A 23,017-nucleotide genomic window follows, 5' to 3' on the forward strand; every position below is an offset into this window, starting at 1 on the left:
TTCTCATTTAATAATGTTCAAAGATTAGATATTTGTGTGTCAGTGATCTGGAAGGAGGACCCAATTATAGAGTGAGTGACAAGGGTTTATTACAAAACAGAGAGATATACGAGAGTAGTGAGGCGATTCAACGGCAGGAACACAGTTAACAGAGAGACAGCCTTGGACATCAACTGGCAGATTATTATATAGAATAATATTATAGAATATGCAGTGCTGAAAGTGTTGTAGAAGACAGATAGATCCATAAACAGTCACAATTTAAGTCCAGCAGCTGTAAGTCAACCCGTTTCAGGATAAAAATTCAGCAGGTGAGTAATAAATCATCTTGATTTATGTCAAATAAAGTGCATTTTCAACCAAATCGGCTGTTTGCTATTCAACAATGACTTAGATGAAAGAAAATGGTGAAAGAAAAAAAGTCCTCCATCAGTGCAGAGTCTGTATTGTAATACTGCAGACGTTTTTATTACTGTATTTTAAATCTGAAAACACTGTAGGAAAATGACAACATGTTTTGAAGTAAATTGCATATTTATTAGAAATAAGTGTTGTGATTTTTTACAAACTTGATTAATGTACAATTATACAAAAATACTCTGAAATGACAATATACCAACACCCACAGTTCTAAGGCTTTTAAAGATTCAATGAAAATTTCGGAATCAAAGTCTATTACTCTTAGCTTCTATTTGAACTGAATTGACTGCACACTAGATATAAAGGTCCAGCACAAGCCTTTGCAGGTAAAGTTTGAAATCTAATGATTAAACTGATATTAGTCAGTTAGATGCACATTATAGGACAGCTTACTAATTGAGAGTTCAGACTCCATGTTCATCTGCAAGATTCAAGAGGTGATTTACCAATCACAACTAAACGATGATGATCTGAAGGTTACTTTACTGTGATATCTTTCCCAAGGTAACATGACATTTTTTTCTTCTTCCTGATATACCACAATATTATTATTATTATTGTACAGGATCAATTTTTAACATGCTTTGCTTATGTCTTTCAGGTATTTTAGTAACACGGTACTCTTTATGCAGTTACGTTGCAATGACCAACAGACTCACTGTTATTGTGTAATATTACACAACTTCATGCATACTATTTCAGGAAAAATGTATATTTAGAAATTGATTAACCATTCTAGCATCTCTCCACACAACTCATTTGCATGAATTCGTGCCCCTTCCCTGTTCATCAGTAGATGCAGTTTCACAGTTTGGCTTTTCCAGGTGTCAGCTGAAGGTTTTGAAGTTTCATGGCCATTCCCATATTCCCAGTGATCTTTAGTTTTCCCTGGAAAAATGCCTTTAAATGAGAAAACAAGATTAACAAATTAAGGCTTCACAGAGCAGGGTTATTAAGGTTAATTAAAGCCACAAAAAAAAAAATAATAATAATTTTTTGTACTTGAAATAAAATGTTGACTCAAATAATATATATATATTTTTTAATTAAAAATAATATATATACACATTATAACTTTTTTTTTTTTTTTTTTTTACTTCAGCTAGTGGAAAGGGCAACATTTCTCTTTTTGTAACTAAAAAAATAACTAAAACAGAAATGAAAATTAAGAAGAAAAGAAAACATACAGTTTATAATTAAAAAAACAATAATAATAAAAATGCCAAAAAAAAAATTTTTTTAACCAAATTTAAAATCAAAACATACATAAACGATTTCAAAATATTAATAAAAACTATCTCAGTGATGCTACTATACACTGTATACGAGTACAAAATAAAAAGGTTATGGTCATATATTATTCCTCCCCCAACATTTCATGTGAGTTTCTCTCCATTTGACATTTCCACGTCATGAGCATGATGGATTTGAGCTCTAAACGGTTCAGCTTTTCTAGTTGGGATTAATCTGAAAATGATTCCCTTTATGGAGGATTACTGTGAAAAGAGTGGCTAATTATTAGATGAAGCTTCTGTCAAACCATCTGATGTCTGATGTGGTGTTCCACTGATGGACAGACACGATGGAGGCTGGTGGAGTCTACACAGATGCGGGTGAATCACAGGGGAATGACATTTCAGAGGGCTTATGAAAACAATCTATTTTTCATGCTCTGACTCACATCAGCGGAGGAGACATTAGAGGCCGTTAGCCTAATTTGGGATTGCGTAAAAGATTTCCGCTTCACTCTGATCAGGAGGCTTTATGTGCTTTAATGTGTGTGATTCAGTCAAAAGTAATGGTTGGACATGCAACATAATACTGTATGCATGTCATGCTAGCTAAAGCCAGGTCAAGGGAATGTCAAAATAACTCAATGTTAATCTTTTTTCATAGAGATTAGTTTAGATTTATGAACTGCACATCACAGGTTAAAGGTCAGCCTTGACATTGGATTAATCTATTGCAATATCAGCCAGCAAAATTATGATGCTAAGATGCAACTTTTGATTAAAAAAGAACATTCGGTTTTAAAGCTAACATAACAAAAATGTTAGACATTTACCTTATAAGGACAGTAAGCCATAATTTAAATTACAACCATAATTCATTTGTATGTCTAGATTATTAATATTTTTAACTAGTGTGGATTTTGCCGTTAACAATTTGTATGTACAGTACTTTGTAAAAATAATTGGTCTATAAAGATCAGATTTTATTTTTTTATTGTAATTATTATAACTATTTGGAAAAATATCTATGCTTTTATTCCTTTTTTATTATGATTATTAAACAAAAAATCCTATTTTCAGCTATATAACTCCAGCCCTACTGATTTGCAGTATCATTCATGTTGCATTTCTGGAACTTGTGAAAAATGCAGATAAAGTCAAAACAGTCTGCAAATCTTGTGTTGGCTGTAATTTGTAAGATACTTGCATTGAGGAAGTTAAATCAGCAGTGTCTGTAGGCCACGGGACAAGGTTTAAGAGGGACTAATCCTGCACCGCTGGCTCTGTCCCAGGACTCTCTCAAACTACACTGATACACACCAACTTATCTGAACAGCTTCAATGTTCTTTACTTCATAACAAACCCAAGATGTCAACAGACCACTAAGAATAACCGTACCGTCTGAGGATTCAACTGCCCCGTCATCAATTCAAGCAGATCTGAGTCGGACATAGCGATAGTACAGTCGGCCTTTTTACCTGTGCAGGAAGTAAACAGTGAAACATGTTCAAATTCATCTATGACAAAGTGCTCTTGGAGACCACTGACTTTAGAGTTAAATCTAACTAAATGACTGTTTAATGTGCAATGCAAAATACTATTTATAAAAAAATGAATAAAAAATAGTAATAACTGTTCTCTTGTTTTCATTAGAATATCAAAAAGAATATTTTAAGAATATAAGAGTCCCAAGGCTGCATTTATTTGATCAAAAATACAGTAAAAACAGTCATTTTGTGAAATATTTATTTCTGTAAAATTTCTATTTTAATATATTTTAAAATGTAATTTATTGCTGTAATGCAAAGCTGAATTTTCAGCATCATTACTCCAGCTGATTTGCTGCTCAAGAAACATTATTATCAATTTTTTAAAAGTTTTGCTGCTTCACTGATATTATTATTTAATGAATAAAATTTCAAAAGAACAGCATTTATTTCAAATGTAAATCTTCTGTAACATTTTGTTTTTATTAAAATGTAAATGTCATGCTTTCATTTTTTTTTAATGAATTTCAGTAATATGCAACACACAATGAGGTGGATAAAAAAAAATCTAAACACACCTGCATCATTGGTCACTGAACCTTTGCCATTTTTTACATCCACGACCCATAATGCTTCACTTCCACCTGGACCGTCCTTCACTTTGAAAGCGAAAACACCACCAATTTTCTTTATATATGCCTCTCCCTCCTGTTAAAAATATTGACATCATTTAATAAATAGGTAAAAAATTGGATTTGTTTTTCACCCACTTGAAAACTCCTGTGAATCTTATTCTTTTCTGAATTTCACTTACAGTATGCCATTTTATAATTTTTCATCTTACACTGATGCAAATTATTTCTACAGTAACAGCACTGAAGATTTAACATCCACGCTGACTTAATTTAAAAAGTCATTTGAGATGTGATTTAGACATCCTCCAGGAATATCACTCTTTCCAAGAAAAGAGCCACGAGTCATTGTTCATTCCTGTCTATCTGTGCATCTCATTTTTGGGTGTAATAGGTTTGCAGAAGCCACGAAGGCATTAACAAACCCCAGACCACTGTCAGTGTACAGAGGCAGAGTCTGATTTGCATGGTTAGTGAGAGGCAGCCTTATTCCTGATGAATTACCTCCTGTAGCTTCTTCTCTATCTCCTTGAAGACAGTGTGAGCTTTGAAGCCTTTGAGGTCGCTGGCTGCGCTGGTGGCCACTGCAGCGATCCGAGAGCTGAGAAGGTTTAGTTCAGACAGTTCAACACTGCTGGTGCATATATGGTGTGAACCAAGTCCAAAGGTCTGCTTGTAATGTATGTAAAAGAACTACGGCATTTAACAAAATGTAATACTTAAAATGTAATTATTTTCTGACTTATAACTTCACAAACTCTATGTACTCATACAGACTTACATGTAATTATGTATGTAGGTAGGTCATATAGAAATCTTTTGTACCTTGGATTTTGCACCCAGTGTTCAGTATGCTTAAACAAACATACAACAGAGCTGAACCATTCAAGCATAAAACAAAATAAAAAATAATAGGGCACACTGCTGTTCAAAAGTTTGGCGTTAGTAAGATTAATACTTTAGTTCAAATTAATACTTTTATTCAGCGAGGACACATTAAACTGAACAAAAGTGACACTAATCAAACTAATTCTGTTATTTAAACTTTCTATTCTGAACACAAATGAATCACGGTTGAGTTTCCAACACTGACAATGAATTACTTGAGCATCTAATCATCATGAATCAAAGAAATAAATAACATTTTAAAATATATTAAAATAAAATGTTAATTTGTATTAACATTTTATAAAATAATTGTTTTGACTGTATTTTTTATTCAAATCACTGCAGCTATGGTGAGCATAAGAAACTTCTTTCAGAAACATGAAAAAGTCTTACAAAGCCCAAACTTTTGAACAGATGATGGGATTTTGGAAAAAAAAAAAAATTGACTGAAATTTGAATATAATAACAGTTACTGGATATATTTAGGCCAGTCCTCTCAATGCTCATTAAGACAGGTCGCAACATATTTTTGATTTTAGAATATTTTGTTTTTTGACTGGTTTTCAGCCCCAGGGTCAAAATCTCAATTTCTCCACCAAGACCGATGTTGTGCTGCAGGGCGACCTTTGCCCCGGGGACCTGCCGAGGCCCCGCCTCCCCCCTCAGCTGCCAGCACAGCTCTGCACACTGAGCTAGACCTGAGCCACGAAAACAGGCCAGAGTTCATCCTTCACTCGCTCTCAGTGTCACACATCCTTCACTGGTTCTGAGCATTTCTATATTTTGTGACCTGATGATTCTTCTGTCCTCTAATAATTAGTGAACAAAACTGCCATAAAAGGGACCAGGTACTTTCTTGATGGTCTCTGTTAAATTTTCATTTATATAGCATTTTGCACAAAGTAGTTGCATTGAAAACGCTGAAAATTTGTTGTCCTGCCACACAGACATACAACATCTTGTATATGTAACTATAAATGTAAATATTCTTTACATGCTATTGCATAAAACTGGGGATTAGAAATGGTTTACGAAATAAACAAAAAAAATAAATGATTTTGCAGAACATAATATAAATAACTTTTTTCGATAGACCTTAATCAGGGTGGATGCAATATTGAATTTTAAGTTTTTTTAATGGCATAAATGTCCTAGGACACATGATTTTTAAAACGCAAAATTTCCAGATTTTTGTCTACTAAAATTATTTGAGAGACGGCATCAGCGCTGTCAGATCACCTCATGTCTCATGCACCGGTGAGAAAACATTACAATACAAAGCACATGATATTGCAATAATAACACCTTCCATTCTCGCTGGAACGTGCTGATGATGTATGATGTCTGCGTGAACAGGGTACGCAGAGGTATGCAAATATATATGTTCACAGGCAGGTAAGACAGCCTTTTGCAGCCCTCAAACTGAAGATTATGATGGGACGAACATTTTACAGTTCTATGGCTTCCACAGACAATACAAATATATTTAGTCCACTTAATTTATTGATTTTTTTCAGGATGTAAAGAGAATTGCAACCAGCATAACAAAAAATGTTTTTGGCCGAAATCACCTTCCCTGCCTTTATTTTATGGCATTTTTTTAACCAAGAGGACAAACTGCTTAAGGTAAAAAAAAAATAATTGCCATTGATGAGTTATCTCGTCATTTAGAAGACAACGCTTCCCCGCCAAAGACGAGTTTTTGCGGCTTTTCGTGTTTTAACTGTTATACACTCGGGGGCGCTATTACACATCTTCTGAACGAGTACAAAACCTCCCGAACAAAAACACACGTGAACAGGATGGAGAAACGATATGTAAACAGATGCATATTAAATATAATGCGATCATCAGCAATAGAGAGCATATAAATGAAAACTGCATAATGTTACAGAGTAAAATGATGATCCAGGAAGTGGTATACTGCATGTCTGTGCAAGCTTTGGAGGTGTTGATGGGAGCGATTTACTGGATTTATGCTTTGATAATCACACTGAATAATATCCAGATGTAGATGTAGATTTTCTGACCTTTTTGCTCAAAATTATATTATTTTTATGAAACCTACCTATATTCAAGCTAGAATTAAACAGATTTTTATGTTTAAAAGTAGAGGCTTTGATCTTTATTTTGGTGTATCGCATATTCAAATATTCATACAGTAAAATATAATTTTAGTGAAAATCATCAAAATCGCTGGGGGGAAGAGTTAAAAACTACGATCTCACACTGTCGAGGTTAAGTCAGGACGTCTCTTTTTTCTATCACCACTGCAGTGAACTGATGAGCGTGTGCAGCGCTGGACGTCCGGTGACTTGACACTCCACCTTAATCCTGAGGTCCTGACTCCTGTGTTAACACTCAGGCTGAGCATTTTATCCTGTTGGGCTAAATTGCTTGCGCTTTTTCTCATTATCCCCAACAGGATAAGAGATTTAAAATAAGAGCTTTTCAGTCAGACAGAGCAAGCCTGTGACTCTTAACTCCTCGTAGAAAAGGTGTGGATCGAAAAACTGTCAAACCACTAGATAACTGGAGAAAGAAATCAAGCATCTCAAATATCTTCAGATTCTGTCTGATCCATATGCCAAAAAAATAATCAGACCACTATGATGATGATAAATGGATTTAGAATACAATGTCAGTCCAAAAAGGAAATTAAGTGAGTTTTAACCAGCTTCACCAGCACTACTACATATTTAAAGTTCAGTGTTGAGAGAGACTGGAAGGGACACAGAGATGGATGGATGGTTGGATGGAGAGGTTAAAAAGATTTACATTGAGAGTCCATTGTTCTACACCTGGTTTAACGACACCAACCAGTTTACAATTAGGAACAAACCAGTTTGGTAACTCAAGCCAGCTGTTACTTTTCTACAGACAGTCACAGAAAATAAGCTGTGAAGAGAGTAAACTCTAAGTGAATGAAAGCAATTAATTACAGGTGTATTTGTTCATTTTATGGTTTTGAGGTGCCTCTAATTTATTCTTATATCAGCAGCTGTCTGCAAGTTATTTCCTGCCAAAAGCTATGCTATTTGTGACCCTGGAGCACAAAACCACTCTTAAGTCGCTGGGGTATATTTGTAGCAATAGCCAAAAAAACATTGTATGGGTCAAAATTATCGATTTTTCTTTTATGCCAAAAATCATTAGGATATTAAGTACAGTTCATGTTCCATGAAGATATTTTGTAAATGTCCTACCATAAATATATCAAAACTAATTTTTTATTAGTAATATGCATTGCTAAGAACTTCATTTGGACAACTTTAAAGGAGATTTTCTCAGTATTTTGATTTTTTTGCACCCTCAGTTTCCAGATTTTCAAATAGTTGTATCTCAGCCAAATATTGTCCTATCCTCCTAACAAACCATACATCAAAGGAAAGCGCATTTATTCAGCTTTCAGATGATGTGTAAATCTCATTTTCGAGAAACTGACCCTTATGACTGGTTTTGTGGTCCAGGGTCACATTTATTTATTTATTGCTGTTGGTTAATGATTAACTCTAGTTTTTTCTTTCTCTCTTCTGTCATTCTTCACTTAATTGACTTGATATAGTCATGTGATATTGTTAAGGCTGAATAACATCATCTGAACTTGCCACACTTTGATTTTTAGTGAATTGATGCCACTGCTGTCAAGCAAAAAAGTACCAGATTTTTTTTAGTGAGTAACGTCTTAAAATTTGGTCACACAAAGTTTACACAAAATTGTACTTTTTTGTTTGTTTGTTTTATTGAGCTTGACAACAGCTGGAAAACAGCAGCTTGAACACTGTGCTAGACTTCTCCTTTTGTGTTTCACAGCCCAAACAAAGACTGATCTGGAGTGACATGAGTGTGAGTAAAAATGATCCTATCAATTCCCCCAGATCGGTCATCAGGTGTGTTTGATTAACCGTACCTGTGGCTCCAAGCGGATGTCCTTTAGAGATGAGTCCTCCACTTGGGTTTATCACCCATTTGCCACCATATGTATTATCACCCCGATCAATCAGCTCACCAGCTTTACCTACCAATGAAAAACAGATCATATTTTAAAACACGCTGCTAATCTAAACTCACCTTTTTAAAAAGTTGTGCTTGTGAAGCGGTCCATCTCACCCTCAGCACACAGTCCCAGAGCTTCATAGGTGATGAGCTCATTGGCAGAGAAGCAGTCGTGCAGCTCGATGACGTCAACATCTGATGGCTTCAGACCAGCAGCGTCAAAGCACCTCTGAGCTGCAAGATGGGTCATGTCATAACCAACCTATGATGGACAGAGTAAAAAAAAAAAATTATATTAGACATAAGAATCATACCAAAAATGAAAATCTGTCCTTCATGTCATTCCAAACCTGCATGACTTTCTTTCTTCTGTGGAACACAAAAAATTATTTTTTGATACAACTGAGTTTCAGTTCCCATTGACTTCCAATTGTATTTTTTGCCCATATAATGGAAGTCCAAGGACACCAAATCTGTCTAGACATGAATATTCCTCAAAATATCTTTTTTTTTCCAGAGAATAAAGAAAGTACAAGAGGGTGAATAAATAGTACTTAAAAGTCAACTTTAAAAAAAACAATAACTTAAAAGTTTTTTTTAGGCTGAGTGCTGCTCAACAAAATCAGCTACTCTTACCATTTTCATACAGCTGTTTTCCTCAAAGGTACTGGTGAGGTCTGTGACCATTTCCTGAGCAATGATCTCCACAGCCTTTTTCTCCAATCCGTTCCTTCTCACAAACGTCTCACTGGCCAGAACCGCAGCTCCTGCCCCATCAGATGTTGGGCTGCAGGAAAATAAGACACGATATAAAAATCTGATTCTGCTGGACAGTTCACAGTTTAACAAGCTATCTATTAAGAGCATCACATTTCTTAAAATAATATCATTTATGAGCTAGAACAATGACCGTCATGCAGAAAAGTTCACCAGCTTGTAAAACGCCCAGAACATTCTTTGATATGAGTATTTAATTGTGTTCAGTACATATTAAATTCAGTCAACGGCATTTGTGGAATAACAATGATTACCACAAAAAAATAAATAAATAAAACAAGTAGTTTTTTGTTGAGGGCCAAGAGTGACACTTCAATATAATAGATAAGAGATCAGTTAAAAAATAATGAACTAATTAATTTACATATTTGAAATGGTTTATTTAAATTCATGTTTTAAAAATGTAGTTAAATAAAATAGCTAATTAATTTTCAATTGAAAAACAGTTATATAGTCAAATGAAACAATAATGTAGTAAATGAATAAATCATAAATTGCACATTTTAAATAGTATTAAAAAAAAATGTACTTTTTACTTTTCTGTGTCTACATGCCAAATGCAAAGCCAATTAACTTTCGACTCAATTTTAAGAAACGTCTCTCATGTGCCACTTAATATATGACAGAAGACTCTAAAAAAAGACTTCAATAGAACTTTTTCCCTTGCACATCAATAAACACACATATTGTTTATGTCTTGTGGCTCTACTATTAAAACAATGAGTGTTTTAACAGTTATGGATCGTCTTATTCACACCGCCATTGTAAGTGCTTCACCAATTTTTACTTGATTTTTTTTTAAGAAAAGGAGGGACAATACATTTTAGTGGTAAACTGCAATATGCTACAAGTGCTGTCGCCTGAGATCAGCTTGTGCTGAACTATGAATATTAAATACTAATGACTGCCATACTTTTGTGGATATTCAAATCATGGCAATGACCTTATTCACCCAGACTCTCTGCTGCACTTACCAACACTGTAAGAGTGTGAGGAACTCAAAGACCTTCCTGGAGTTAATGACCTGCTCCAGACTATATTCATCCTGGAACTGAGAGTATCTGAGTGAGAATGTGGAGGAAAAAAGAGAATATGTCTTATTGTTACCTGTTACCTTCTATTGCACAGAAATAAACGTTTCCTCTGTAACAAACTCAGTAAAGCTTACGGATTATTGGTGGAATGCTTGTGGTTCTTCCAAGCAATTTTGGCAAAATGCTCTGGTTTCGTGCCTAGAGAAGACACAAAGCTTTTATTGGAGAAGGAACCAGATTGCAGGAGTCTTGAGTAGTTGTCTGGATCAATCGAAATATCTCATATTACAGCTTCGCTGAGATCTTACCGTACTTCTCCATGTGTTCTCTTCCAGCGTTGCCGAACATCTGAGGTGCAGCTGGTGCCGCCGCAACTCCGTAACGGTTGATCATCACCTCCATGTGCTTGTCCATAGGGTTGGTTCTGTCCATGTACTGCAAACCCAGGAGATCACATGAGACACGGGCTGATTTGCTTCATCGCTGGTATTATATAACAGAGCTGCGAGCTGCACTCACACCTTTGAGGATAGTGAACCTCTTTCCATCTTCTCAAAGCCCAAGGCAAGAACACAACCAGCCAAGCCTGAGTGCAAGAGTTTTTGTATTACATAAACTGGTCAGAAGTTTGAAATAACGGTTAAAATGTCTCTTATGCTCAGAAATATAGTAGAAACAGTCAAATTGTGAAATATTATTACATTTAAAACAACTGTTTTATATTTAAACTGTGATTTATTCCTGTGATGCCTGTGAAATTTTACATTTTTTTTTTTAGCAGTGCTTAATTTTCATTTGGTGCTTGAGAAATATAGAAAATGTATATATAAAAATACTTTTTTTAACATTTGAATTGTGATATACTACCATTCAAAAGTCTGAGGAAAGTAAGATTTTTTTAAAAAAAAAAAAAAGAAAGGAAGGAAGGAAAAGAAAGTAATACTTTTATTTAATATGGGCTAAAAATTGACAGCTCAGCTTTGCCATCACATTAAATAAATGTATATATATTTTAAAATATATATTCAATCAGGAAACAGTCCATTTAAATTGTAATAATATTTCATAACAGAACTGTTTTTCACTGTATTTGATCATATAAATGCAGCTTTGGTAATCATTAGATACTTCTTAAAAATAAATAAATAAATAAATCATACCAACCCCAAACTTCTGAAAGTTAGTGTGTTATTTTTTTTACTTTATTCATATTATTTTTATTTATATTATTGCTATTCGATAAAAAAAGTGTGTTCAATACCATAGTTTAAATAAATGACAATTTATTTTATCAATAAATAAATAAATAAAATCACTCTTCAAACTCAAAATCAAACTCCTTCTATAGTACAGACTTTAGTCTTCAGCAGACTGCAGTAGCTTTCGCACCTCCCTGAATGAGCTGACGGCCCATGAACAGTGCTGTGGAGCCGGTAGAGCAGTTATTGTTGACGTTGATTATTGGGATCCCTGACAAACCCAGACTGTGATAAATAGCCCTCTGGCCACATGTCGAGTCTCCTGGAGAAATACAGAAAAACCATATAAATTCAACACTGACATCAGAGAATAACATGTTAACATGTCTTGTACTATATCCAATATTGACAAAAGGTATGACATACCGTACACATAGCCTACACAGGCTTGCTGGACGGCACTGTAACTGATCCCAGCATCCGCCAGTGCTTTCTGCCCTGTGCCACAACAGAAGGGAAGCAAAAATATTCATATTTCTGCATCACAATGTGCTAAACATCTGAACAAGGCTCATCGACTGCACCTGCTTCTTTGGCCATGTCTGGGTAATCGATGTCCCTTGCACCCGGCTTTTCAAACTGAAAAAACAGGACAAAGAATCACTGACTAAAATAAGGCTCTTTAGAACTATGCATTTTAAAATGTTGCCTGAAATTTTGACCATTAGGTTTATAGTAATAAGGACATTTATAAAATATACAATATGAAAAACATTTATGCAGTAACATTGAATTCATACTTAAGACATTAAGTGTCATTGTTCCGTTATAGTTACTTTGAAAACTGTAACTTTTCTGATTGTGTAACACGCGTTCATTGTCATCTTGCACAGTGACCCTTGACACATTTAATTCAGGGTCATTTACTGATTATACTGATACATTTGCGTTTCTGTGAAGGACTTTAGCACTGTGCAATGCTACAGTTACTCAACACAGAGACACAGGCACAGTGAATCTTTGATAAGAAACTTTACAGGATAGCATAACTCTTTTATGTTTTTGTTTTTTAATGGCGATTAAACACTTTATTCAGAGCACTGAAGTTCTGAACCGCAGCATGCAGTCTGCCTTTAGCAATAAAGCTAATTACTGTACAGCGCATAACTAAACAACTAAACAATATTTTAATGATAAAACATATTATATTCAAAGCCACCGTGTGTCTTTAAAGTTAAGTTTTTATATATAAAACTCCAACTCCTACAGGCTTTGTCTTTAACGTCACCACAGTGTGTTCTGTATCAAGCAATAAGCTAGGCTGCGTTACAGTAGCCTTTTCTCAAACCATTACAAAGCGCACATATATCACAGAATCGATGCGTTTACCTTAGTCATTCCCACCCCGATAACAAAAACCCTGTTTCTTGCTGCAGCCATCCTCAGGTCAGCGTTGTGGCAGCTCAACTGGACTCGACTCACGGACACTGAACCCCAGCAGCTGATATACACACGAACACTGACACACAGATGGCGCTCTATCCTCACACACCGACACTCACATCCACATCCAGGGCAGAAAGTTACAGACAGAAAGGGGAAATCTATTTTTATGATCATTTGTCAAGCTGTTTTACCATTTATTCCTTAAAAAGTAATATCTATTTTATGTTGCTGCTTGCTTAGGAAAATTAAACACGGTTTTGCTATAGTTTTGTTTGTTTGTTTTGGCGTGTTTGTATCTGTATAACCAGTTTTACATCAAATACCATGTTTAACCTTTGGTTAGTATAGCAAACCCATGGTTAATTTAATAGTTAACATTTTGTAGTTAACATGGTTTAACTATAGTATAAATGCTCTTTTTTTGTTATTATTATTATTTGGTGTTATTTTGAAGTAAAACCTTTTTGGTATCTAACTGGTATCTATTTTTACTTATTACTAATCCAGTTTTGTCATTATTCATAATTGTTACTTCAGCAGTGATAAGTAACTATTTGCACATTTTGACTTTTTGATGTTTATATGGATCTGTGGTTCATATACAGACTATTCACCTCAGAATAGGAAGCCATGTAGTAAACCTCCAAATGGTAGATATGCTCTCATAGTGGCTAGTATTTACTAATTAGCATTAGTAGCTTTTTATTAGACACTAGTATTTATTCCAACTGCTTCTAGAAAGGCATTTTAGTAGTACAGTTAATAGTGAATGTGTTGCCTAATCTAAAAAATTAGATTATCCTATGACACTATATTTATATAGTAGCTTAAGTATTCAAGCACTTAAAATTTGAGCAATGAAATCTCAATTCTGAAGTTGTTTGTATAAACATAGTACACAATTATTGTTTTAAAACATCCCATTGATGTTCACTTCTTGAATGTTCAGCATTGCCTTATATCATAATGGCATGCAAAAAATATTCCTTTCTTTTCCTTTTCTGCTTCATTTTATTAAAAGCGTAATAAAAGTATTTAGCTGGGTTGCAAGCCCACAAAAACACACACAAATGTATCCAATAATTCCACACTTTATTACTGTAGTATAGTATAATCAAACTTACTGTCCATCTTGCATATAATAAGCCTTTTAATTACCAATTAGCAACATGCAATCAGCACTGACTAACAAGTGTGTGGTGTAGTCATTTTATAACTTCATTCTTTATTCGGGAACCAGTCAGTGGTTTTCAATCAGACCTCTTTATTTTTCAGCACTTGATGAATTGATGTGTGACCTCGTAGATCCCCACAGACTCACTGGCCTTCTCATCATAGTCCGTCCAGTCCTGATACATAGAAGAAAGACTGTCACAACCTCACCAATGAACTCGAAGGTGTGAAATGACTCGGAGAATTCTTACTTTCTCTTGCAGGTTGATTTCAGGGAACTGGGTGGATGTCTCTGCTCCTCCAGCAGCAAAACCAGCCTGTGGAGAAACAAGGTGAATGTTTATGTGTTTATTCAGACTAGAGGAAAGCTTCTGAAGATCATTTTACAACTACATAATTGTATGCACTTCTATTCAAAAGTTTAGAGTAAGTAAGATTTTTTTTTTTTAATGATTCTGAGGTCTACTAGGCTGCAATTATTCGATCAAAAGTACATTAAAATACTGAATTATTTTGAAATACTATTACAAATGACTATACTATGAGTCCTTTTAAAACTGTATTTATTCCTGTGATAAAAAGCTGAATCATCAGCATCATTACTCCAGACTTCGGTGTCTGTCTTCTTATAATCAATGTTGAAAACAGTATTTTTGTGGAAACCACTGTGCATTTGTTTTGTCAGGATTCCTTGATGATTGGAAAGTTTCGAAATAACAGCATTTATTTGAAAAGAAATATTTTTGTAACAACTCTTTTTAATACATCCTTGCTAAATAAAAGTATTTATTTAAAAGCTACTGGAATATATGTAATATCTCACCATAGGTTGGAAGTCAACTGGTTCCAGACCCCGACACTCAAACTGGACAATTGTCTTAAACCTTTCGCTGTCTTCTGCCTTTAGAAGAGAAAATACATGTTCTGGCAGCATAAATAAATAATATATGCATATATGCAACTATAAATATTAATATGCAACTGCATTATTCACTGTGGCTTATAAAGTAAAAAACAAAAAAAATGAATTTATTCTGTCTTACATTGTAAGGTGTAATTGTGTCCCTCAGGATATCTGGAAACAGTCAGACATCCACTTAAGTCCAGTAAGACATTCATGTACACTTACCCAACCAAAATATAAAAAAACCAACAGAGAAGATATTATTGTGCAACTTTTTAGCCATGTGTAAGCACTTTATCAGCACATTTACTAGCTAGTAGGTTGGTTACCTATGGAGTTTTCCCGAAAACACAGTTTGCACTTCTGCACCATGCTAGCACTCCCTCGTCCTCCTTTCAGCGGCATGCTGTCCTGCAGTGAGGAAAAGACCAGCCGTCACTATACAGGCGTTTCTATGCACTCAATTTAGTAAACATGAGTCACACAAGTGCAAAAGTTGCAGTGTATCAGTGAAGGTGAGATTTTGAATTAATAAAAACTAAATAATAACAATAATAATAAAAATAAAAAAAATAATAAAAAAACAAAAATATATTAAATAAATAAATATATATACACACACACATATACAGTATGTCAGTGTGACAGTCTTGTATTTTGAAATTATTTTAGAATTATTTTAGATTATTTTTACACATTGTGCAACAAAAAGTAAAACAAAAGTGACATAAAAATGCATTTAAAAACTGCCTTAGGGAAAAAAAAAAAACTAAACTGCATTTTCTGTCTATTTTGAGAAATAATTAAAACAGCACAATGACCATGAAATGAGAAAAACACAATGAAAACTGCACGTTTGTTCCCTTTTTGGTGTTTTATTGAAATATTCTTTATTTATTTAGTTTTGTTGCGAAATGTATTCAAAGCATTCCTTTTTAAAATAGTAAAGATGAACATATCTTCACTGCTAAAAGCATGAAAACATCTTGCAGCAATACTAGTAGATGATGCAAACCAGTTATTGGCTATATTTGAAACACTTACCAGTAAGGTGATATACTGCCACTTATCAGACACCTCACCACAATTCCCACACTTCAGCTGCAAGCACAGGAGACAGTTATTAGACTAAAAAATGACATCTCATTAACTCACATGGCCACGTGCACAGTTTTCAAGTGTGCATTATCAGTATTCATCACGTTACGAATGATACTAAGTTTATATAGTTATAGATCCTAAAAATGATTTCTCAGTTGCCATAAAAACAGTGAATGCTTAAAGTATAAGTATTTCCTGTGAGCAAAACAGCTGATGTCTGTTAATACTGTCAGAACACACTTTACCTTTAAATACCAGCGGAAATCATCCCCCACCGGCCTCACGCTTGTAACATTCTCCAAAGTGGCTTTAAACTGCAATCCAAATTTCTACAGATAAAAATAAATAGTTAGTAAAGCGGCTATTCGTTGTTTTTCCCCAAATATCCAATGCTTTTACACACATACCCCCATATTGAGCCACGCCTCTGCTGCTCTACGTCATCAGACGGCGTATAAAGAACGCGACGGATGCCACGATAGCAGCGCCGCCTAGCGGACATACGGGGTATTACAAGGATGAAACGAGGTGCACGAGTGGAACAAAGACACGGAGACCGTGTATAGTTTTATTATTTTATTCCACCAAAACGTAATGGATAATTCGTCAACAAAACCAGATGTAAATAATTAATCCAATGAAAAATGCGTGCCAGAGAGGCACGAGAGGGAAAGTGTAAACACAGACTTATTTAAGTGGTATGCACAAGGTTACTAAAATAAGTGTAATTCAAGTAATCATTTTTCTAGTGGTAACATTAAATGTGTTTGAGGTATTTAATGTATTCCCTGATTGTATCTGAGGATAGTAGTAATTGGGGGTCAGGTAGAATTAGGGTAAAATACTCTCTACGCACACTGAGAATGAGATATTGCGGTCAAAAAGAAGCACAGTTACTTGTAAAACTGTAAATATAGTCAACAAAACATGACACAATGTGTCATATGTACAAAACACTATAATTGTAAGAACCACAACAACATTGCGATTCAACTAGAAAGCTACAAAAAAAATAAAACAACTATAAAACGCTAATGTTGACATCATTACAAAATCACACATAAAAGGGCCTCAGATATGAGGTACTCGGGTATTTTCTTTTGTGGACGGAACAACCCACCCAACCTGAGCTCTGACTTCAAGTATGTATGCAAATAGCACTGTAATCAAAGTTGTCTCTACTTCCAGTCGGAACAAAACTTTCCAAACGTTTCATTTATTTTCGGAGTAGCTTAGAAAGCTGACAGGACAGGCTGAGCGTGCAATCAAACCTTCCAAAAAAACAACATACAGCACTTTCAAAACCCTGTAACATCCACAACAACAACATTTCAAATGCAAAATGCAAATAATAGTGACTGTAACAAAGGCATTTCAGCTCCTGCATCCCTTCATTGTCATTGGATGAATGGGATGCACACTGTTATTATTCAGTCTCGCCCTCTCCTCAATGGAGGGAAGGGCCAAAGTGAGGTCAGTGAGGTCGACTCGACTCAGACGGCCGTCTCTGTCTGGGGGTTCCGTGGCCGTTCTGAAAACCGTTCTGTCGTTTGGTGAATCCTCCGTTCAGGATATCCTGAATATGCTGCACAATCAGATTAATAGCCACTAAAGAGAAAGGGAGATAAAAGTACATCAAGTTAAATCTCTCCAGTGTGCATTTCATATCAAATAACTAGCGGCCTGCTGCCTCACCGAGATTGTCTGCTCCTCGGGGGATGATCACGTCTGCATACTTTTTGGTCTGCAAATATAAATGTTCAAGATCATTTGAATGAAGTCACAGCGAGGAAGCAGATGGAATGTGTCAAATCAGTATATGTGATACTTTTTCTGACAATATAGTACAGTTAAAAGCAGCTATAATAATAGAGACGTGAGGTTTCGTTCGTAAGGATACTCACAGGAAGACAGAACTCCTCAAAGGCTGGCTTCACAAAGTTGATGTACTGGTTCAGAACCTGCTCCAACTCTCTCCCTCTCTCACTTATGTCCCGCAACACTGATAGAAACAAGAAAACACACAGTTACTATTTATTTAAACAAACCTTCACGCTCATTGTACCTCAATAAAGCTATTATTGCCAGAAGTTCAGTGCAAAAGTGTTTTATAAATTACATAAATAAAGAACTTTTAAATAATCAAGCATATTACATACAAATGAATGGTACTTTATCTCATTAAATTATTTAATAATCTTCATACATGTAAAATACATACAAAAAGTTAGATAAATTTAACTTAAAGGGATACTCCACCCTAAAATGAAAACCGGGAGGCCTGTGACTGTCCCATAGACTGCCAAGTAAATAACAGTGTCAAGGTCCTTAAAAGGTATGAAAGTCATCGTCAGAATACTCCATCTGCCATCAGACATGCAATCTGGGTTATATGAAGCAACGGGAACACTTTTTGTAAGCGAAGAAAATAAAAATAACTTTATTCAACATTTCCTTTGTCAACAGTCTCCTCTGTGTCTCTCCATATCACCGTATGCTCTTCTGTATCATCCGTGCCACAAGGATGCTGTTTTCTTTCAGATCGAAGCTAAATACACGTAGAAACAGTGCATCCTTGTGGCACGGATGATACAGAAGAGGATATGGTCTAAAGTCGTTATTTTTTGTTTTCTTCGCTTACAAAAAGTGTTCCCGTTGCTTCATATAACCCAGATTGCATGTCTGATGGCAGATGGAGTGTTCTGACGACGACTTTCATACCTTTTCTGGACCTTGACACTGTTATTTACTTGGCAGTCTATGGGACAGTCACAGGCCTCCCGGTTTTCATCCAAAATATCTTAAATTATGTTCCGAATATGAACGGAGCGTTTACAGGTTTGGAACGACATGGGGGTAAGTGATTAATGACAAAATTTTCATTTTTGGGTGGAGTATCCATTTAATGAGAGCAGCATAGTGAGAGCAGCTGAGAAGATCATTGGTGTCTCTCTCCCCTCCCTCCATGAAATTTACAGAACCTGTCTCACTCGCAAAGCCCTCTGCATCGCAGGTGACCCCACACACCCGTCACACAGCTTCTTCAGTCTGCTGCCATCAGGTAGGAGACTGCGGAGTCTCCAGGCCAGGACCAGCAGACTGAAGGACAGCTTCATCCATCAGGCTGTCAGGAAGCTGAACTCGCTCCCCACATCTCCAGGTCCTTTTTTCTTTTTTCTTTCTTCTATTATAATATTTTTCACTTTTAGTACTTAAACTTACTTAATTTCATCTAGCTCCTAAGGCAACCTACCCATTTTTTGTAATTTTTTTTTTTTTTTTTAGCATAATGTGGTCACACTAGAGCACACAAAATTTCTTTAAATACTGCACTGGTCATAATATGACATGATGCTCTGTGTTTTCTTATTTAAAAACAAATTCAGTATAATAAATAACTCCTGCAATAACTTTCCTGCAGCACTACACACCTGTAGTTGGTAACTGGCATTGATAAAAATGCACAGGTCAGTTCAAACTTTGGAATGCAGCAAAATGTAAAACTTATTTGCATTCATTTCTATTTAACAATTTTTTTTCTAGTTTCAGGTAATGATAATGAACCTGAAAACCCAGAGGAAATCACGCATTATCATCAGCAAAGCTCATAGAGCTACTCTACTTAGGAAAACAAAGACAAAAAGCACTACTTAAACCATATTGCAAGTGAGAATGTCAGTCAGGTCATCTACCTCTTCGCGAGAGGCGTGTGTCTGGGTCTGTGTCCACAAACAGCTTCATTTGGAACAAATCTCGAATCTCTTGCGAGTAGAACATGAGAATCCCCTCAAAGAGAACCACATCTGCTGGATACACGGTCACAAACTCAGCTTTCCTGTAAGAGGTGTGCAGAACATAGGATTCATAATACGTCCAACAGTGGTTCACCCTTCAGAACGCCCAAAATAGCAACTTGTGAAGAGAGAGATAGAGCAGCGCTGACCTGGAATGGGTAACAAAGTCATAAACTGGGATGTGCACGGTCTCCCCCTGAATGATGTCACGCAGAGTCTTCATGACCAGCTCATTGTCGAAAGCATCTGCCAATGATGGAAACACTGATAAACAGATTATCCTCTATAAGAAACTATTCAAAAGAAAAAATTACATTTTGATCTTTAAAAGGAATGTCCACATGACACGTGTCTTCAGAAACCATATGATATTTTTGTGTAAGGACGGAACTAAAATTGAAGACTGACAAAACACATGTGTAGTGACCATGTGGGCTGTTTGTTTTTTTTCCCCCATTCCATGAATATAAGTAATAAATGAGTATATTCTAACTTCTGAGTCAACTTCTGACTTCTTTAACAACCCTCAGACATTAAAGTACCTGGGTGATCGAAGTTGAACTGGCCCCTGAGCGCTTTGGCTTTCTGTTCAGGTGTGAGCTCCCTGTAAAAGCTGTCTTGACTGAGGATGACCACCTGCCGCTGGTGACGGTCAATCTTATTCTGGCCCAGCAGCTCCATGATCTTCTCACATACTGAAGACTGAGAGGAGAGGACCCAAAACCACTTAGTAAGTGCTTAACCCCCCAGCGGAGATATACACAAGCTAAAGCCACAGTGGTTGCGTTAATTAACTTATAAATCATTTTTGAGACACAACTTCTAAGCCCTCTAAATTATCAACATGATCCAAACTTGTAAAACCTGTTTTACACAATCTACTACATTCCTTCTATAAAAGGCCTTTCAATATAATTCCAACGAAACGTTCCCCTTCAGGTCGTGGTCCAAGTATTTGTGCTGTGAAATCTTCACTGATTTCTTATGAATTTAAGATGAACACTTACTGGACTGCAAAAAATCCATGTCATTATTTAGAATAATCATGTTAAAATCGGTATCAAATATGATACATAAGGCTTCTGAGGAATGTTTTTGTACATCTCTCAATCATAATTGCATTGTTTTACCCCACAATATTAAAACTACAGAGATCCGATCACAAAACTAATCTTACGAAGGCATATCATTGGGAGATAAAACTGATATTCATATGCATTTTATGCAAGTAGTCTGAGCTCCATATTCTCTTATATCATATTACACGAGCCCTAAAGGCCCGGTGCATCAAATATGATACTCCCACATATGCATGTTTTTAAATAATCTGTCTAAAGATTCAATTAACTAGATAAAAAAATAAAATAAAATCATTTTATATGCCAGGCTTAAAAACCTTGTCATTTACTTGTCCTCATGTTGATCCAAACCTGTATGACTTTCTTAGTGTTTGTAGTCCACACAATGGAAGTCAGTGGGCACAAACACAACACTATTTGACTACAAACATTCTTCAAAATATCTTTAACATGAAAAAGGGGAGCAAATGATGAATTAATTGTTTTTTTTTTTGGCAAACCATCATTCTAACTTGTACTATAGACAAAGGAGACTGTTCCCACTAGTGTCTCTACAGACATGTGCTGTAACTCTGGCGCGGTGGAGGAGCGTGGGGTGGGTCACGTATCCCATGTAAGGAAATCTCCTCCACTGTGTGCAATTAAAATCTGGGCTCAGAATTCCGCGCTTCAGAGCCAATGAGCATAAAGAAACCCTATTTTAACAGTAATAGCATGGTTTAATTTGCCAACTAGTTTTTTTCACAAGCTCAGTGGTAATCGTTAAGCGGTGTTAGCGGAGTTTCCTGTACATTAGGGTCAGCGGAAGTTTAATGAACGCTTGTTACTAAAACGGGGTCGTGGCGTCAGTGTAAACATCCTCCGCGGTTATGACGTCACGGCCCGCAACTTTCCTTCGCCTACATGGAAGGAAGTGGCACTTTTTTTCCCCACTTAATTTTTAACAGCTACAACACACCTCTTTTAAACCAGCATGGCAACTAATAAACATAAGTAAACTTCTGATGTAGACATTCGAGGTCGCTTGCAAGCAAATACACGACAACAGGACACGCGGTGATTCTAAACGCAGCGCCACGTGGAGCTCAAACATGACGTTGTCGACATTTACAACGATTCTGAACAAATCCTAATGGAATAATGAAAAATATGACGTGTCGGTTACTCCAAGTTTAAAATTAATTCCGCGTTTTTTAAGTTATCTTACTGTTTCCAGTTATGAAACAAAAGATTTACAAATTACAAAAATGTTTAAAGGTTTTAAATTAAATGTATCGATTTTGACCTATAAGAGATATGGGCGTGTGAATACATTTTAAAACCCCGTATGTTGTATTTCTTAAATCTTGTGTTATGAGCTGGTTAGAGCCACGCGGTCGCTAGAGGCACCGGCGTCACAGAAAACCCCCGTTAACCTAACGTTACATGACCGGTTACTGACGAGCACTCGTAAAGCTCAAACCTTTCCGCTGGCGGTGCCTCCAGCCACACCGATGAGGAACGGCTGTCGGGTGTTGTGTTCGTTCTCCGTTCTGTCCTTCAGATGTGTTTCACTGTCGCCAGCCATGCTTGCAGTGGAGCACAAGAGTGTGTGTCGCTATTCTAATAATACACACACTCTCTCTCTCTCTCTCTCTCTCTCTCTCTCTCTCTCTCTCTCTCTCTCTCTCTCTCTCTCTCAGCGCTCCTCCTACTGTCCCACTCACTGCTCTTTCCTCAAAGAAAATAATAATAAAAAATAATAAATGAATATATTCATATATCTCTGAATACAAGTCCCAATGTGTCCAAATTAATGTGAAAAGACAAACATTTTGACTCAATTCTCAATTAAAATATGTGGAAAAGTAGGTC

General features: G+C 35.9%; 3 protein-coding genes across 3 annotated transcripts; all 3 read right to left on the reverse strand.

Moving 5' to 3' along the window:
• Nucleotides 1-515: 515 nt before the first annotated feature.
• scp2a (sterol carrier protein 2a) lies at nucleotides 516-13,211 on the reverse strand. The gene is made up of 16 exons (XM_042719341.1): nucleotides 13,056-13,211; nucleotides 12,251-12,305; nucleotides 12,093-12,164; nucleotides 11,857-11,988; nucleotides 10,989-11,053; nucleotides 10,776-10,902; nucleotides 10,602-10,665; nucleotides 10,408-10,494; nucleotides 9,293-9,443; nucleotides 8,771-8,918; nucleotides 8,571-8,678; nucleotides 5,174-5,358; nucleotides 4,277-4,465; nucleotides 3,719-3,848; nucleotides 3,052-3,131; nucleotides 516-1,320 (listed from the first exon to the last, which is right to left on the reverse strand). The coding sequence occupies exons 1-16, from the start codon at nucleotides 13,104-13,106 to the stop codon at nucleotides 1,225-1,227; spliced, it is 1,740 nt and encodes a 579-aa protein (XP_042575275.1). The 5' UTR covers nucleotides 13,107-13,211; the 3' UTR covers nucleotides 516-1,224.
• A 976-nt stretch (nucleotides 13,212-14,187) lies between these two features.
• On the reverse strand, nucleotides 14,188-16,833 carry LOC109056321 (CXXC motif containing zinc binding protein-like). Its single transcript, XM_019073557.2, has 8 exons — nucleotides 16,698-16,833; nucleotides 16,536-16,619; nucleotides 16,234-16,290; nucleotides 15,519-15,600; nucleotides 15,329-15,360; nucleotides 15,109-15,186; nucleotides 14,537-14,602; nucleotides 14,188-14,461 (listed from the first exon to the last, which is right to left on the reverse strand). The coding sequence occupies exons 1-8, from the start codon at nucleotides 16,701-16,703 to the stop codon at nucleotides 14,384-14,386; spliced, it is 483 nt and encodes a 160-aa protein (XP_018929102.1). The 5' UTR covers nucleotides 16,704-16,833; the 3' UTR covers nucleotides 14,188-14,383.
• A 328-nt stretch (nucleotides 16,834-17,161) lies between these two features.
• On the reverse strand, nucleotides 17,162-22,810 carry LOC109056160 (uridine-cytidine kinase 2-B). The gene is made up of 7 exons (XM_042717866.1): nucleotides 22,626-22,810; nucleotides 20,627-20,786; nucleotides 20,234-20,330; nucleotides 19,983-20,125; nucleotides 18,195-18,292; nucleotides 17,986-18,034; nucleotides 17,162-17,898 (listed from the first exon to the last, which is right to left on the reverse strand). Exons 1-7 carry the CDS (start codon nucleotides 22,728-22,730, stop codon nucleotides 17,765-17,767), a joined length of 786 nt encoding a protein of 261 aa, XP_042573800.1. The 5' UTR covers nucleotides 22,731-22,810; the 3' UTR covers nucleotides 17,162-17,764.
• Nucleotides 22,811-23,017: the final 207 nt, after the last annotated feature.

This window comes from Cyprinus carpio, chromosome B2, assembly GCF_018340385.1.
Source record: "Cyprinus carpio isolate SPL01 chromosome B2, ASM1834038v1, whole genome shotgun sequence".
Lineage (NCBI taxonomy): Eukaryota > Metazoa > Chordata > Actinopteri > Cypriniformes > Cyprinidae > Cyprinus > Cyprinus carpio.

Excerpts from the sequence above, each read along its gene's own strand:
- LOC109056160 (XM_042717866.1), bottom strand. The coding sequence starts at position 22,730 with ATGGCTGGCGACAGTGAAACACATCTGAAGGACAGAACGGAGAACGAA. Across the intron at positions 20,126-20,233 it reads GACTTTGTTACCCATTCCAG|GAAAGCTGAGTTTGTGACCG; the intron begins GTCAGCGCTGCT and ends CACCTCTTACAG. Across the intron at positions 18,035-18,194 it reads TTGAGGAGTTCTGTCTTCCT|ACCAAAAAGTATGCAGACGT; the intron begins GTGAGTATCCTT and ends TTATATTTGCAG.
- scp2a (XM_042719341.1), bottom strand. The coding sequence starts at position 13,106 with ATGGCTGCAGCAAGAAACAGGGTTTTTGTTATCGGGGTGGGAATGACT. Across the intron at positions 9,444-10,407 it reads CTCACACTCTTACAGTGTTG|CCCAACATCTGATGGGGCAG; the intron begins GTAAGTGCAGCA and ends ATTTTCCTGCAG. Across the intron at positions 8,919-9,292 it reads AAAACAGCTGTATGAAAATG|GTTGGTTATGACATGACCCA; the intron begins GTAAGAGTAGCT and ends TGTCCATCATAG.
- LOC109056321 (XM_019073557.2), bottom strand. Across the intron at positions 16,291-16,535 it reads ATTTCCGCTGGTATTTAAAG|CTGAAGTGTGGGAATTGTGG; the intron begins GTAAAGTGTGTT and ends CTGTGCTTGCAG. Across the intron at positions 14,462-14,536 it reads AAATCAACCTGCAAGAGAAA|GACTGGACGGACTATGATGA; the intron begins GTAAGAATTCTC and ends TCTATGTATCAG.